Here is a 16,825-nt window from a genome sequence, read left to right as displayed (position 1 = left end):
TACGCAAAAACATATTTTCATACAGCAGGGAACAGGAAAAATAAGTACCCTTCCCCCTATTAGGAGAAAAAGGAGACTGGAGTTTCAAACAGACCAGGCGCCACAAACAAAGATGGTGAAAAAGGTGACTCCGCCACCCTCTCCTCCACCTGTAATTAACGTCTCACCGACGCAAACTCCGTCACATTCCCCGGCTCACACCACCATGAGCCAAGGTGACCAAGATCAAGACGCTTGGGACTTATATGACGCCCCAGTGTCGGACAACAGTCCGGAGGCATATCCAACAAAGCCCTCACCACCAGAAGACAGCTCAGCATATTCTCAAGTGGTGGCTAGAGCAGCACAATTCCACAACGTAAACCTCCACTCAGAACAAGTCGAGGATGACTTTTTATTCAACACCCTCTCCTCCACCCACAGCTCCTACCAAAGCCTGCCTATGCTGCCAGGTATGCTTCAGCACGCAAAGGAAATCTTCAAGGAGCCGGTCAAAAGTAGGGCAATAACGCCAAGGGTGGAAAAGAAATATAAAGCACCTCCTACAGACCCTGTTTTCATCACCACACAGCTGCCACCAGATTCCGTCGTAGTGGGAGCAGCTCGGAAAAGAGCCAACTCCCACACATCTGGGGACGCACCACCCCCAGATAAAGAGAGCCGCAAGTTCGATGCAGCTGGGAAAAGGGTCGCAGTACAAGCTGCAAACCAGTGGCGCATCGCTAACTCTCAAGCACTACTTGCGCGCTATGACAGAGCCCATTGGGATGAGATGCAACACCTCATCGAGCATCTACCCAAGGAACTTCAAAAAAGGGCAAAGCAGGTGGTTGAGGAAGGACAGAACATATCAAATAACCAGATACGATCTTCTATGGACGCAGCAGACACAGCTGCAAGAACAATTAATACATCTGTGACCATTAGAAGGCACGCATGGCTAAGAACGTCTGGGTTCAAACCAGAGATACAGCAGGCAGTGCTCAATATGCCATTCAACGAAAAACAACTGTTCGGACCAGAAGTGGACACGGCAATCGAAAAACTTAAAAAGGACACTGACACTGCTAAAGCCATGGGCGCACTCTACTCCCCGCAGAGCAGAGGAACCTACAGCACCTTCCGCAAGACACCCTTTAGAGGGGGGTTTCGGGGTCAGGCCACACAAGCCAGCACCTCGCAGGCAACACCGTCCAGCTACCAGGGACAGTACAGGGGAGGCTTTCGGGGCCAATACAGAGGAGGGCAATTCCCTAGGAATAGAGGAAAATTTCAAAGCCCCAAAACCCCTACAACCAAGCAGTGACTCAGATGTCACTCACCCCCTCCACACAACACCAGTGGGGGGAAGAATAGGTCATTATTACAAAGCATGGGAGGAAATAACTACAGACACTTGGGTCTTAGCAATTATCCAACATGGTTATTGCATAGAATTCCTACAATTCCCTCCAAACATACCACCAAAAGCACAGAAATTGTCAAAACAACATTCTGACCTTCTGGAAATAGAAGTTCAAGCACTATTGCAAAAGAATGCAATCGAATTAGTACCAAACACACAAACAAACACAGGAGTCTATTCACTGTACTTCTTAATACCAAAAAAGGACAAAACACTGAGACCAATCCTAGACCTCAGAATACTAAACACCTACATCAAATCAGACCACTTTCACATGGTCACGCTACAAGAGGTGTTACCATTGCTAAAACTACAGGACTACATGACAACTTTAGACCTCAAAGACGCGTATTTCCATATACCAATACATCCATCTCACAGAAAATACCTACGGTTCGTATTCAAAGGAATACATTACCAATTCAAAGTATTGCCTTTTGGTTTAACAACCGCACCAAGAGTCTTTACAAAATGTCTAGCAGTAGTGGCTGCACACATCAGAAGACAGCAAATACATGTATTCCCGTATCTAGACGATTGGCTAATCAAAACCAATTCACTAACAAAGTGCTTACAACACACAAATCAAATCATACAAACCCTCTACAAACTAGGTTTCACCGTCAACTTTGCAAAATCCAACATTTTGCCGTGCAAAATACAACAATACCTGGGAGCCATAATAGACACAACAAAAGGAGTAGCCACTCCAAGTCCACAAAGAATTCAAAATTTCAACAAGATCATACAACGCATGTATCCAACACAAACAATACAAGCAAAGATGATATTACAACGCCTAGGCATGATGTCTTCATGCATAGCCATTGTCCCGAACGCAAGACTACACATGAGGCCCTTACAACAGTGCCTAGCATCACAATGGTCACAAGCACAGGGTCACCTTCTAGATCTGGTGTTGATAGACCGCCAAACTTACCTCTCGCTTCTATGGTGGAACAGTATAAATTTAAACAAAGGGCGGCCATTCCAAGACCCAGTGCCACAATACGTAATAACAGATGCTTCCATGACAGGGTGGGGAGCACACCTCGATCAACACAGCATACAAGGACAATGGAACGTACACCAAACAAAACTGCATATAAATCACCTAGAAATGCTAGCAGTTTTTCACGCATTGCGGGCTTTCCAACCAATTATAACTCACAAATACTTTCTTGTCAAAACAGACAACATGACAACTATGTATTATCTAAACAAACAGGGGGGGACACACTCAACGCAGTTGAGTCTTCTAGCACAGAAAATATGGCGATGGGCAATTCACAACCACATTCGCCTAATAGCACAGTTTATTCCAGGGATCCAGAATCAACTTGCAGACAATCTCTCTCGAGATCACAAAACAAGTCCACGAATGGGAAATTCACCCCCAAGTTCTAAACACTTACTTCAGACTCTGGGGAACACCTCAAATAGACTTGTTTGCAACAAGAGAGAACGCAAAATGCCAAAACTTCGCATCCAGATACCCACACAGGCAGTCCCAAGGCAATGCCCTATGGATGAACTGGTCAGGGATATTTGCCTACGCTTTTCCTCCTCTCCCTCTCCTTCCTTATCTGGTAAACAAATTGAGTCAAAACAAACTCAAACTCATTTTAATAGCACCAACTTGGGCAAGGCAACCCTGGTACACAACACTGCTAGACCTATCAGTAGTACCCCACATCAAATTGCCCAACAGGCCGGATCTGTTAACACAACACAACCAACAGATCAGACATCCAGATCCAGCATCGCTGAATCTAGCAATCTGGCTCCTGAAATCCTAGAATTCGGACACTTACAACTTACCCAAGAATGTATGGAAGTCATAAAGCAAGCCAGAAGGCCGTCCACTAGGCACTGCTATGCAAGTAAATGGAAGAGGTTTGTCTGCTACTGCCATCATAATCAGATCCAACCTATACATGCAACTCCAAAGGATGTAGTGGGTTACTTGCTTCACTTACAGAAATCTAGCCTAGCCTTCTCTTCCATTAAAATACACCTTGCGGCAATATCTGCATACCTGCAGACTACCTATTCAACTTTCCTATATAGGATACCAGTCATTAAAGCATTCATGGAAGGGCTTAAAAGAATTATACCACCAAGAACACCACCTGTTCCTTCATGGAACTTAAATGTTGTCTTAACAAGACTCATGGGTCCACCTTTTGAACCCATGCACTCTTGCGAAATACAGTTCCTCACCTGGAAGGTTGCATTTCTCATTGCCATTACATCTCTCAGAAGAGTAAGCGAAATTCAGGCGTTTACAATACAAGAACCTTTTATACAACTACACAAAAATAAAGTCGTCCTAAGGACTAATCCTAAATTTTTACCAAAGGTTATTTCACCGTTCCACCTAAATCAAACAGTGGAACTACCAGTGTTCTTCCCACAGCCAGATTCCGTAGCTGAGAGGGCACTACATACATTAGATGTCAAAAGAGCATTAATGTACTACATTGACAGAACGAAAAACATCAGAAAGACTAAACAACTATTGCATTCCAAAAACCTCATGCAGGAAACCCAATATCAAAACAAGGTATAGCCAGATGGATAGTTAAATGCATCCAAATCTGCTACCTTAAAGCAAAACGACAACTGCCCATTACACCAAGGGCACACTCAACCAGAAAAAAAGGTGCTACCATGGCCTTTCTAGGAAACATCCCAATGCAAGAAATATGTAAGGCAGCCACATGGTCTACGCCACACACGTTCACCAAGCACTACTGTGTAGACGTGCTATCCGCACAGCAAGCCACAGTAGGTCAAGCCGTGTTTAAAACGTTATTTCAAACCACTTCCATTCCTACAGGCTGAACCACCGCTTTTGGGGAGATAACTGCTTACTAGTCTATGCAGAACATGTGTATCTACAGCGACAGATGCCATCGAACTGAAAATGTCACTTACCTAGTGTACATCTGTTCGTGGTATCAGTCGCTGGAGATTCACATGTGCCAACCCACCTCCCCGGGAGCCTGTAGCAATTCGGAAGTTAGCTTCAACTTTGTATATTTGTATATATATTATTTTAGCCTTAAATAGGTACATACTTAGTCACTCCATTGCATGGGCACTATTACTACAACACAACTCCTACCTCACCCTCTGCGGGGAAAACAATCGAAGATGGAGTCGACGCCCATGCGCAATGGAGACAGAAGGAGGAGTCACTCGGTCCCGTGACTCGAAAGACTTCTTCGAAGAAAAACAACTTGTAACACTCCGACCCAACACCAGATGGCGAGCTATGCAGAACATGTGAATCTCCAGCGACTGATGCCACGAACAGATGTACACTAGGTAAGTGACATTTTCATTACTCATGGTAATCCTTCAAAAAGTACTCTGATCCTTCATGAAGGAAAGTGCCTCACTTCTCGATCTTCAGGAAGTGCATTTCCACATCCTGATAACCAGAGTGAGTAGCACTAACAATTTAAGGTGCCCCTTTGGCTTAGTCTGCCCTTAGATTTATATGAAGTGCTTGGTGCCGAGTGCTGCCTTCCTGAAGTGGGGTGATCATCAAGTATATTTGTGTGTGGGCATCTGTCTCATTAAAGCTCTATCAAGGGAAGAGGCAAAGGCTTCTACAGTAGTCTCCAATCTGTTTCACTGATTAGGCCGGAGTTCGAACAATGAAAAACCTCAATTAAGCCAGTGATATCTGCAATCCTGTGAAAGCAGCTAGGAAAGGCCTTTACTTCTGCAGACACTGTATTGAAAGTCTGAACCATGGCAAAGACCTCACTGAGTCAGTCTGTAATCATCAGACTGCACAAACCTCTTTTGGGCCTGATGATATCCTGCTTTGGGCAGACAGAATGTGACCTATAAACCCAGAGCTAGACAACCAATGGCAATAAGGACACTGCTTGAGGGATGACAGTCCAAGTAAGAGAAAGACCCAATGAGTTGCTGCTGCTGGTTTTTTTTTTTTTTTTTTTTTTTTTCTTCTTCTTCCCTTCAACATCAAAGTGAGCCACCCATTCCAACATTTGTTGGACAGGATAGTGCTGAATACGGATGCTGCCATGGAGAGCTGGTAGGTGCACATGTGGGATGTGTTGAGGCCTCTTGTCAGATATGGCAGAGTTGCTCCACATCAACACCCTGGAGCAAAGAGATAAAATTATGCTTACAATTTTTCTTCTCAGGACGAACAGGGTAGAGGTCCTGATCAAGACATATAACATAGCTTTTATATTTTACTTCTCAAACCAGAGCGGAATGTATGAAGAAGCACATCTGCTGTGTGACTGGACCATCTCAGGTTGATGGATAACTAAGTGGAACACATAGCTGGACACCAACATAATCTGGGGTCTTCACTCCGTTGAGCAGCAACATACTGTTACGAGTGGGATTATGTCTTTAGCAGATGGGGGATTATCTGTGATATATCTGTTCAGCATTCCGGACAACAAGTAATGCTGTTATTAGACCAGCAGGTTTTGCGAACAGGAACAGTGCCTTTTAAATGGAATGGGATAATGTTTTTGCATATGCCTTTTCTCAGTTTTTGCTGATTCTCATGGTATTGCGGAAAGTGAAGGTATATCACTGTATCCTGATTGTCATTGCCCTGACTCTGCCACGCCAGTACCACTACTGGTACAGTGAACTCCTGTGACTCTCTGAATGTTCAGCAGTAACTCCGAAGATGCACCACACTCTTTGGTAGGCATGACAGAGAGATACTCCATCACAATTCGTTGAGCCTGACATCCTAGTATCGGACCACTTAGAATTTGTTCATTTAGACCTTCCATCTGACAATCATGAAGACTTACATCATGTAGTGAGTGTTTCTGTGTATATTGTAAAGACCGATATTTCCACCTAGTGCCCATACAGCCCCTTTAAAAACCTGTGTACTTGCTGGGCCTGGCCAAGAGTGGCCTCCAATATGCTTCAGTAAATGTGGTCCTGAGAGTGATCCCAAAATTTAGGAGAGCTGGAATTTCCTTGTAACTCTATTTGCACAACGAATCCTAAGAGTTTAGAAGGATTTATTTTTTTTTTTTTGTTTTTTTTTTTTGTTTTAGGGCATTCCCACCTCTGGTGCATTTGGAGTTGAACAGTGTCTTAAGCCAGCATATTCTCCCTCCCATTGAACCACAGAGCATGTTTAAAGGTAATATTTTAGAAGACTTCATTTCTCTTAGCCCTAACGTCGTCAAAGAGAGTAGGGGAGTTGTAAGTGCTTACTGTGAAGGAACATGTTCTCTAGTTTGCTGGAGATGAAGTCTTACAAAGTATTGACCTCAAATTCCTTACGCCCCTAATAACTTTTTTAATTTGGTGAGTTTGTCACTCTGTTCCTTTTTCAAAACTCCTGCAACGTCAGACGAAAACTATTTGCACTCAAGATTTGAGTGGGTGCCTTAGATATTACATAGACAAGACCAGTGACCTGTCCAAACTGGGACTAGCCCATTGGCTGTCAGCCTGCATAACCTTCTTCTATAACAAGGCAAAATGTCCACTTCTGGGCAGAGTGATGGCAAATTCAACCAGGAATATGCTGACGACAGCTGTGCTCTGCGGTGGTGGACTTTTACAAGATGTAGGAAGTTGGCTCTGTATGTACTATTTCAAAGTAAGAAATAGCATGCACAGAGTCCAAGGGTTCCCCTTAGAGGTAAGATAGTGGCAAAAAGAGATAATTCTAATGCTTATTTTGTGGTAGTGTGGTCGAGCAGTAGGCTTATCAGAGAGTAGTGTTAAGCATTTGTTGTACACACAGGCAATAAATGAGGAACACACACAAAGACAATTCCAGGCCAATAGGTTTTTGTATAGAAAAATATATTTTCTTAGTTTATTTTAAGAACCACAGGTTCAAGGTTTACAATCAATACTTCAAATGAAAGGTATTTCACTCAGGTATCATAGGAACTTTGAATCAGCAAAATAGCATGTACAATTGTAGCAAAAATGGCAATAAGCTATTTTAAAACTAGACCGTGCAATTTTCAGCAGTTCCTGGGTGAGGTAAGTTTTGGTTAGTTTTGCAGGTAAGTAAAACACCCACAGGGTTCAAGGTTGGGTCCAAGGTAGCCCACCTTTGGGGGTTCAGGGCAACCCCAAAGTTACCACACCAGCAGCTCAGGGCTGTTCAGGTGCAGAGGTCAAAGTGGTGCCCAAAACACATATCCTTCAATGGAGAAGGGGGTGCCCCGGTTCCAGTCTGCCAGCAGGTAAGTACCCGCGACTTCGGAGGGCAGACCAGGGGGGGGTTTGTGGGGCACCGGAGGGGGACACAAGTCAGCACAAAAAGTACACCCTCCGCGGCACAGGGGCGGCTGGGTGCAGAGTGCAAACAGGCGTCGGGTTTGCAATTGGTTTCAATGGGAGACCTAGGGGTCTCTTCAGCGAAGCAGGCAAGGGGGGGGAGGCTCCTCTGGGTAGCCACCACCTGTGCAAGGGAGAGGGCCACCTGGGGGTCGCTTCTGCACTGGAGGTCGGATCCTTCAGGTCCTGGGGGCTGCGGGTGCAGTGTCTTTACCAGGCGTCTGGTTCTTTGAAGCAGGCAGTCACGGTCAGGGGGAGCCTCTGGATTCCCTCTGCAGGCGTCGCTGTGGGGGCCGGGGGAGGGTCAACTCTGGCTACTCGCGGGCTCGCAGTCGCCGGGGAGTCCTCCCTGTAGTGTTGTTTCTCCGCAGGTCGAGCCGGGGGAGTCGGGTGCAGAGTGGAAAGTCTCACGCTTCCGGCGGGAAACGTGAAGTCCTTTAAAAGTTGTTTCTTTGTTGCAAGATTTGGTTTCTTTGAAACCGGGCCGCTGTCCTCTGGAGTTCTTGGTCCTTTTAGATGCAGGGTAGTCCTCTGAGGCTTCAGAGGTCGCTGGATCCTGGGGAACGCGTCGCTGTTGCAGTTTTTCTCAAACTGGGGAGACAGGCGGTAGGGCTGGGGTCAAATCAGTTGTCGTCTGTCTTCTCTGCAGGGCTTCAGGTCAGCAGTCCTTTTTCGTCTTAGGTTGCAGGAATCTATCTTCCTAGGTTCTGGGGGCCCCTAAATACTCAATTTAGGGGGGTGTTTAGGTCTGGGGGGGTTAGTAGCCAATGGCTACTAGCCCTGAGAGTGGCTACACCCTCTTTGTGCCTCCTCCCTGAGGGGAGGGGGGCACATCCCTAATCCTATTGGGGGAATCCTCCATCTGCAAGATGGAGGATTTCTAAAAGTCAGAGTCACCTCAGCTCAGGACACCTTAGGGGGTGTCCTGACTGGCCAGTGACTCCTCCACTAGCTGGGATGCCCAGTGTCACTGTAACAAAGCCTTTGAGGCTCACCATCAGGTGTTGCAGTTCCTGCAGGGGGAGGTGAGAAGCACCTCCACCCAGTACAGGCTTTGTTACTAGCCACAGAGTGACAAAGGCACTCTCCCCATGTGGCCAGCTACATGTCTGGTGTGTGGCAGGCTGGCAAAACTAGTCAGCCAACACTGGAAGTCTAGTATGTTTTCAGGGGGCATCTCTAAGATGCCCTCTGGGGTGTATTTCACAATAAAATGTACACTGGCATCAGTGTGCATTTATTGTGCTGAGAAGTTTGGTATCAAACTTCCCAGTTTTCAGTGTAGCCATTATGGTGCTGTGGAGTTCGTGTATGACACTCCCAGACCATATACTCTTATGGCTACCCTGCACTTACAATGTCTAAGGTTTTGCTTAGACACCGTAGGGACATAGTGCTCATGCACCTATGCCCTCACCTATGGTATAGTGCACCTTGCCTTAGGCCTGGAAGGCCTGCTAGAGGGGTGACTTATCTATGCCATAGGCAGTGTGAGGTTGGCATGGCACCCTGAGGGGAGTGCCATGGTGACTTAGTCATTTTCTCCCCACCAGCACACACAAGCTGGCAAGCAGTGTCTGTGCTGAGTGAGGGGTCCCCAGTGTGGCATAAGACATGCTGTAGCCCTTAGAGACCTTCCCTGGCATCAGGGCCCTTGGTACCAGTTACAAGGGACTTACCTGGATGCCAGGGTGTGCCAATTGTGGAGACAAAGGTACAGGTTTAGGGAAAGAACACTGGTGCTGGGGTCTGGTTAGCAGGCCTCCGCACACTTTCAAATCATAACTTGGCATCAGCAAAGGCAAAAAGTCAGGGGGTAACCATGCCAAGGAGGCATTTCCTTACACAAGACCTCTGCCATGCTCTACCAGGAAAAGCAGGTACACATTCACGAAGCACTACTGCAGACCAGAAGTCTATCATTGGATAGGCAGTCTTCTGCAACCTGTTTCAGTTAAAGTGCACCTAGCACTCACTTTATTCTGAATGCTGTGTACTGCTTGCGTCTCTGATTCAAGTGTCACTATATAACGAATCCAGTACGGGCAAAGAAATTTGATTTCCTGAGCTGCAACTTTAGTTCACCAGTGTTAGTAACTTTTACACATTCAAATGTGGCACTCTTTTCCCGGCCGAATATTCATTTCTTTTAAGTACTCTACTTGTACTTGTGCTTTGAAGTCTGAGGTTGGTTGCCACTAGGGCAACTATAAGACTTAAGCACCTCCACCTCAGTGGCTGAAGTTTCAGTTGTTTAAATTGAGGTGGATGTGCTTCTACCAAACAAACACTGAGCCCTGTGGATTTTTTCACAATGTTTAAAGATACCAGAGATAATCAGTGTGATGGGGAATGATTCAAGCATGCAAATATGTGAAAGACACCAACAATGAGGAACTCGAGTTACAGGTAAATAAATTCTTTAAGGTGCTGGTAAGAGTAATGATAATTGTACTGGCAATGGTAATGGGGGAGGTGGTAATGGAAATGGATGCATACTTGTCAGATGGGAGATGTCTTCTTTCAGCCCCCATGTTCTTCCATTTGCTGATGCCTAGACACTGATTCAAAGAGACAGTATTTTTTCCACTTCATATTGACATCAAAAGTAAGACTAGTTTTCTCAGCACTCGTGCTAAAACCCTGCCCCTCCCTCTTTACATCTGAATGGCGCATGCGCTGACTGTCAGGGTAGCATAAAAGCTGTCCAATGAGCAGCATTGGATATTTAGATTTCATTAATGAGCGAATACATTTGGGGTATTGTTGTCCCTTCCCATCCAGGTATTATCTGGCCCTTTCTTTTATTGTTTCCGGTGCATTATTGGCTGTGCTTCAGTCGGAATGACTGAAAACCTTGCCCAATGTAACCCATTCTGCGTTGGGGCAGTGACCTTTGCACCCCGCCCGTATGCTCTTCATGCATCGTGTCAATCGCACACTGCGTCTTCAAGCACGGCTGCTGCTTGTCACAGCCAAGGCTGCCTTCATCTCACAACTGTTGATTTTACGCCGCAGACATCTACATAAACATCAGTGATTACGCAAAGAATAAACGCTTAACAAACGTTGCACAGACGGTGAGAACATTATGCTGAGCAGGTGCCACATTTGTTCCTGCATGCTGTGAGGATGAAGGAAGACAGAAGACGGCAGGGAAGAAAGAAGAGGGAAGACTGCAACGGAAAAAGACCAAGAAGACTGCAGCGAAGAAAGGAGGAGGTATGCAGAAACAAAAAGAAGTACCTTCTGCATTGTAACCAGAGGAAGGACTCTGGCCAGTGTCCAATGGCAAGTGAGCGGAAGGAGTACTTGGTCCAGAGTCAACCCAACGGCATGAACGGCAAAGGCAGCAAGAAGTGAAGAAGGCCACATGCAGATGACATGCTGGCCAATCAGAAGAACGTAAGTTAAAGTGACTTTGGACCAAGCCAATGGTAAGTTCAGGTAAGTAAGGGGCGGTTTCTTTACCCATTTTTAAAGTTTTTTTATTTTTATTTATAAACATAGATCTTGTAAGTACAGTGCTCAAGCGCGCACATGCAGGCGAAACCTAAAAATAAATACAGCATTTCACTTAAGCTTATGTTATGGCACATTTGGTATATAAATATTTAAAAGAAATCTCCTGTTGACCAGCTATGGTTATCTGTACCATCTTGCTCCTAACTCGACCAAGGGCAAATCATTTATAGTTTGGGTGAAAGTAGTACCGTTAACGTTAACAAGCAATTCAGTTTTTATATCCCGACCATAACGTCCCCAAAAGTAATAGAGGATGAAGTTAGAGGGGAGTCAGTATTGCATGTATAACGCTTCATTTATTAGAAGGAAATGTAAATGCCAGGCTTATGTTGTTACCTCTGCATTTTGTAGTGGAAATAAAATGCACATTAATGACCATTAACACACATGATTAAGGAGATCCTCTGCCTTTCGTACTAAAGGAGTACTCTTTTATTTTATCTGGCCTGAACAAATGCTTTTTTTAAATAAATTCAGCGAAGTGTTGGTTTTCATAGGTTAATGCTCTGAGGCAGTGGTTCTTAACCTGTGGTCTACCACTAAGAAAATTATTATTAACAGATAATTAAAGTGTAATAAAGAAGCAAAATGTAAAACTGTACTTTTGAAAACAATCTGCAAATATGAATGAATTTGAAATTGGAGGCTAATTAAGTTGGTATCCTCACATTGATTCCGGGGAGCAGTGTAAATGCATCAAACAGAAGGTAATATTAATTAGTGATGGCTTTCATTGATTTTTGGAAAGTTTATATTTTTGAATTAAGTGAATATTTCATCTTTTGTTATTTGCTTGATGAATGCTTGTTTCTCAATTTTTGTTTGTTTTGAGGTTCAATTAGAATTGCTTAAACTGGGGTCCCTGGCTTCCAGTAAAGACTCAATAGCATTCATGGATTCTAATGAATGATTGGCGGTCACAGGATTTCATTAATGATTGTGGGGTGTCCACAGAAATGAAAAGGCGAAGAACCACTGCTCTAAGGGATCGACTAATCCATTAAACTGAATCCTAGCATGCAAATTGTAGAATCCAGTTTGATGCATGCAAATTCTAGGAACCAAACCTTTAGCAGTGGCTTCTCAGTCACCTACCAGTTGATACATTGCTAAGAAACCCAATGAATTGCATCACATGCAATACGATTTGGCCTAGGTCAGTCATTGCTGTTCCACCCCCCTTGCAAATGCATGTCCCGAAACAAAGCTACAGTTTGCACTGGGACATAACGGTTAACCCATGCTTATATTTTCAGTGTTAAAACGCTGTCCTTCGAATTATTAGTGGTGAATGTTCCAAACACATCAGTCTGTAGCACTACCTATAGTAGAAAAAGCATTTGTTTTACTGGCAATTACATACTTCATGTAGAATATCGGAGCACTTAAACTGCATTTTTGTTGCTGTTATGATTGTTTATTTTGAAGCGACAATTACGTTTGTTGTCTTTATTTTAGAAGTGACAACAGCAACTTCGGATGAAGAGATGCTTGCCGTTCAAATGGATTGTGTCGCAGAGAGCAGGGCAGCTAGTACAAGAGATACACCTGAAGGTACTGAAACGAACCATTTTCCTGAAAGAAGTACAATTCTTTTTGCAGGGAATTGTCCTGGTGCACAATATCACCACACCTTCAAGAACAGAATCGTAGAAAACAGTTGCAACCACAAAATAAATTTTCTCTTTCCAAATCATTGGGATTTAAACCTGACTGTTGTACACGTCATAGTAATTGCATGTTCTGTGATAATTAGTGAATTTATTTGCTTCTCTAGTTTATCTGCAATCCTCAAACGATTTTCAGATCATGGTTTCTGGCATATTAAATCAGGCTAGAAAAATGACCTACTTAAATCCAACGGTTAGTTACTTAGTTATCCATTTTGTTACTGTCCATCTATGAGAACCATTTTCCTACCTGAGCTAGCAAACATTATTAATAAATTGTCTAAATGTTCCTTATGCTTGGTTTTCTTTTCTAAATTAGCTTTTGCTTATGTTGTGCACGTTGTTTTATGTTCTTAGAAACAAAAGCTGATGATGACATTTTGTATGTTGAAAATCAGCTGACCCATACGTGCAGCGTTCCAGAAGATGCTCATGAGAAAAAAGCCTGTCCAGATTTCACAGGTAAACGAATTACTGTGATAACTGTTACTGCACGTTGCTTAGTTCAGTTACTTTGCTTCATTGTAATGTCTAAAGTGCGACCGCAGATATAAATAGCTGTTGTAAGAGCTGATGTCAAACATCAAAAACCTACAAAGAGATGTTCTTTGAGTCCGCCCTTTTCATCCATTGATCACTCTTTGTCAGTAGTCAGTGGAAAAGGAGTCGTGTGCTTGGTTTTGCTGCTCATTAGCTGCTTGGTGGGTCATATGGAGGGATGCATGTTCTGTTGCACTCACTCTGGTGTTCAAAGTCTGCAGAGGATCAAGCTGCCAGTGGTACAAGGAATATCCTGAGAGAGGCTTATAAAAAAAAAAAAAAAAAAAAGTAGAACGCTGATTGTTTTAAGGGGAATTCTCTCAAATGAGATGGCTCTCAGTGTGACGAGCTGCCATCTTGCATGAGGGGATTGCCCTTGCAATCCATTGACTTCTGCCTACTGCCAGGGTTTTTTGTGCTTTTATAATGAGCATGAAACCATGAGGTTTTCTCGTTTATAAAAACAGATGGTTTTCTTTTGGTGTCAGAGTTAATGCCCATGTTCAGAGCTAAACGTTAACTTTAGATCCTTGAGTAAATACCTGCTGTATTGTCATTATCAAACCAAACTGATTTCCTTTGGCAGATTTGGAAAGGTCAAATCAGTCAAACTTTATATTTGGGAGGAAAAGGCCTGTGGAAAAAAATCAAAACCACTATGGAGTGTTAAATCTTGATTTTGCATGCCTTATTGGATTTCCAAATGAGGTATTTAGAATACGAACTATTAATTGCACCTGATAAACACCTTATGCCAATGTAATGGTAATTATCAGTTGCAGTAAATATTTCACCCTTTCTTGATCTACTCTGAAAATAGTAGAAATGTTCAAATGTTTCAGTTCCCTGTATCTCTGCTCTTATTTCTCCTACATGTGAACACCTATCAGTGGTACTGCTGTTTGGGTCATATGTTTCTTGTAGTTTTTTTTGCATATATTGTTGCTGGTGGCTCCCCAGGCTCTCCTGAGGTACAAGCAGTGCTCCATTTTTACAATTTGCAGCCATTCTTGGGTCTTCAGCGTGGTGTGTTATTGTCTGTATTCTCCTGTGCTCTCTGAGATGCTGACAGGTTTGAGTACCAACGTGCTGTCACTGGCATGAAGCATAGACTTTGGCAGCATAGAAGTGGCATCCAAGCTCAGATCGTCAAGAGCACTGAAGAAAGTGGCAGGCATATTTCCTTCAACGGCGATCAAATTACCGATGTGTGGGACATTAAATCCTTTAATTTGATGGATAACTGCTGTAGTAATTGGAAGTTGCAAACTGAGGAAGAAGCACCGTTATTTGTAGTCATCCAAGCCTTGGTACTGACCGAAGGGAAACAGTGGAAATATTGGTGCCAGCTGGGCCAGAAGTCAAAAATGGAAAATTCCCAGGCTGGCCACTTTGCTGCTTGTGCCAAGAGCACTAGTGGGAGCTGAGTTTATACACTACTCTTGTCTCTGACACTGTTAGGACAGCACAGAATGCAGAGGTGGAGTTTGGGAAGGGCACTGGATGCAATCTGTGCCTTTACTGAACTTTCTCAGGGCTGACCCCAAATTTTGTTGGTGGTATTTCACCCTTGCCTAACTGTTCAAAAAAGACTAAACTCTGCCAAATTCAGTTTAAAGAAACAAATCATGATTCCATGTGATATAAATATTAAAATAATCCAATGTGATGAATACTGCTTTAGAGAAATTTAAACAAATCTTGACTGGTTCATCTTTTTTTGGGGGTGACAGACTTGCTGCTTTGGCACTACTCTAGACATGCCACGCTAGAACCTCAGCATTTTCTTTTTACTGTGTTTTATCTGTGGTGAGGGGCAGCTATTGCTCATTTATGTCTTGCACAGTAATACCTTTTGGTTGGTGGTGCAGCAAGTTTATGTAAGAACACACAACTACAGTGCTCTCCTTGAGTGGAGAGGCACTGTTGGGGTATGCAAATTACTCTGTGGCCAGCAAACGCAATGAGGTAAACAAAGACGGACTCTTATATCCAGACTGGAACCCGGATCAGCTAGCTACAACATAGACTATGGTCCTGTGGGTGGAATTCATCTATAAATCTACACACACAAATAAATTGTCAAATTGCGGTGAAGTAGTATAACACTTAATCCATAAGTGGGTCTCTGATAAATATCCGCACTTAACCAAGGCCTGGTCGGCCCGACCACACCCATCGTCGAAGACTAATGGACAGGACCCCTTTCCGTTTCTGTCCAAAGTGTCACGCCAAGTATCCTTATACAGACCAGCATCGGGTCTGTAACCTGTGTTTATCGCCCGAACACAGAGGATACTTGTGAGGCCTGCCGAGCGTTTCGATCCAAAAAGACCTTAAGGGATTGACGCGCAAGACGATTACAGATGGTGTCGAAACCGACAGAACATCTCGATGTTGAAGAGATGCGGATATCCATTCAAGGTTCGGACTCGGGTGAATCCGGAGATCGACCTTCGGCGGCACAAAAAGTGAGTACACCTGCCCCGTCCCACACCAAAGGTCAGAGCAAAAAACAAAAGGCCTCGGGGATGCCACTGCTTGAAGGCCATGGCTCGACCCACAGAAAAGAATGTGACCAGGTAACATCGGCACCGAAAAAGGCCAAAACATTGCCGAAGACTTCCGACTCCGGTCGAGAATCCAGCACCGAAAAGAGTGGGCATCGAGTGATTGAGTCGAGCAAGCCTCGAAAGAGCCTATCAGAAACAAAAAAGACATTTTCCATGGGAATTTCGGTACCTAGAAAAAAAGGCTTTGGAGCCGAAAAGGACTTCCTACACAGAAGAGCAAGGGCTTTCTCAACAGCTCAAAGAAAGGCACAGATTCGAGCAGGAACTGGATTTGGAAGAGCATGACCAAACTCAGCAGAGGCTACAAATCCAGAAAGACACAGGGAAGATACAAACCATCCCTCCGCTCAAATTCAAAAGAAAACTGCCTTTTCATGAGACTGAGATGCAACCAAAAGCCAAGGTGGTTAGAGAAGTCACCATCCCCACATTTCTCACCACAAGCGTCCCCACTTCAATCACCACAGTTGTCACCAGTAGGTACACCAATGGCACAGTCGCCCACACATACTGGGATGACTCAAGACGATGTGGACCCATGGGATCTATACGACCCACCAGTTTCGGACAACAGTCCAGAGTGTTACCCAACAAAACCTTCACTGCCAGAGGACAGTACGTCCTACATGCAGGTACTGGCCAGAGCAGCAACATTTCACAACGTGACAATGCACTCTGAACCAGTGGAAGATGACTTCCTATTTAACACTCTAGCAACAACGCATGTGTCGTACCAAAGCCTGCCAATGTTACCGGGCATGCTTAAACATGCACAATAGGTTTTT

The 16,825-nt window shown here is 44.1% G+C and overlaps 1 protein-coding gene across 2 annotated transcripts in view; it reads left to right on the top strand.

Annotated features, from left to right (window-relative positions):
- The window catches only part of TDRD6 (tudor domain containing 6), a 1,091,010-nt gene that overhangs the window by 256,206 nt on the left and 817,979 nt on the right, over positions 1 to 16,825 (top strand). For both annotated transcript variants that reach the window (XM_069236084.1, XM_069236083.1), the window contains 2 exons: positions 12,716 to 12,811; positions 13,285 to 13,389. In XM_069236084.1, the coding sequence (XP_069092185.1) occupies positions 12,716 to 12,811; positions 13,285 to 13,389 (201 nt within the window). The remainder of the gene's footprint in view (positions 1 to 12,715; positions 12,812 to 13,284; positions 13,390 to 16,825) is intronic.

Source organism: Pleurodeles waltl, chromosome 5, assembly GCF_031143425.1.
Source record: "Pleurodeles waltl isolate 20211129_DDA chromosome 5, aPleWal1.hap1.20221129, whole genome shotgun sequence".
NCBI classification, from domain to species: domain Eukaryota; kingdom Metazoa; phylum Chordata; class Amphibia; order Caudata; family Salamandridae; genus Pleurodeles; species Pleurodeles waltl.
The sequence above is the reverse complement of the archived record's forward strand: the minus strand, read 5'-3'. Positions and strand labels throughout refer to the sequence as shown.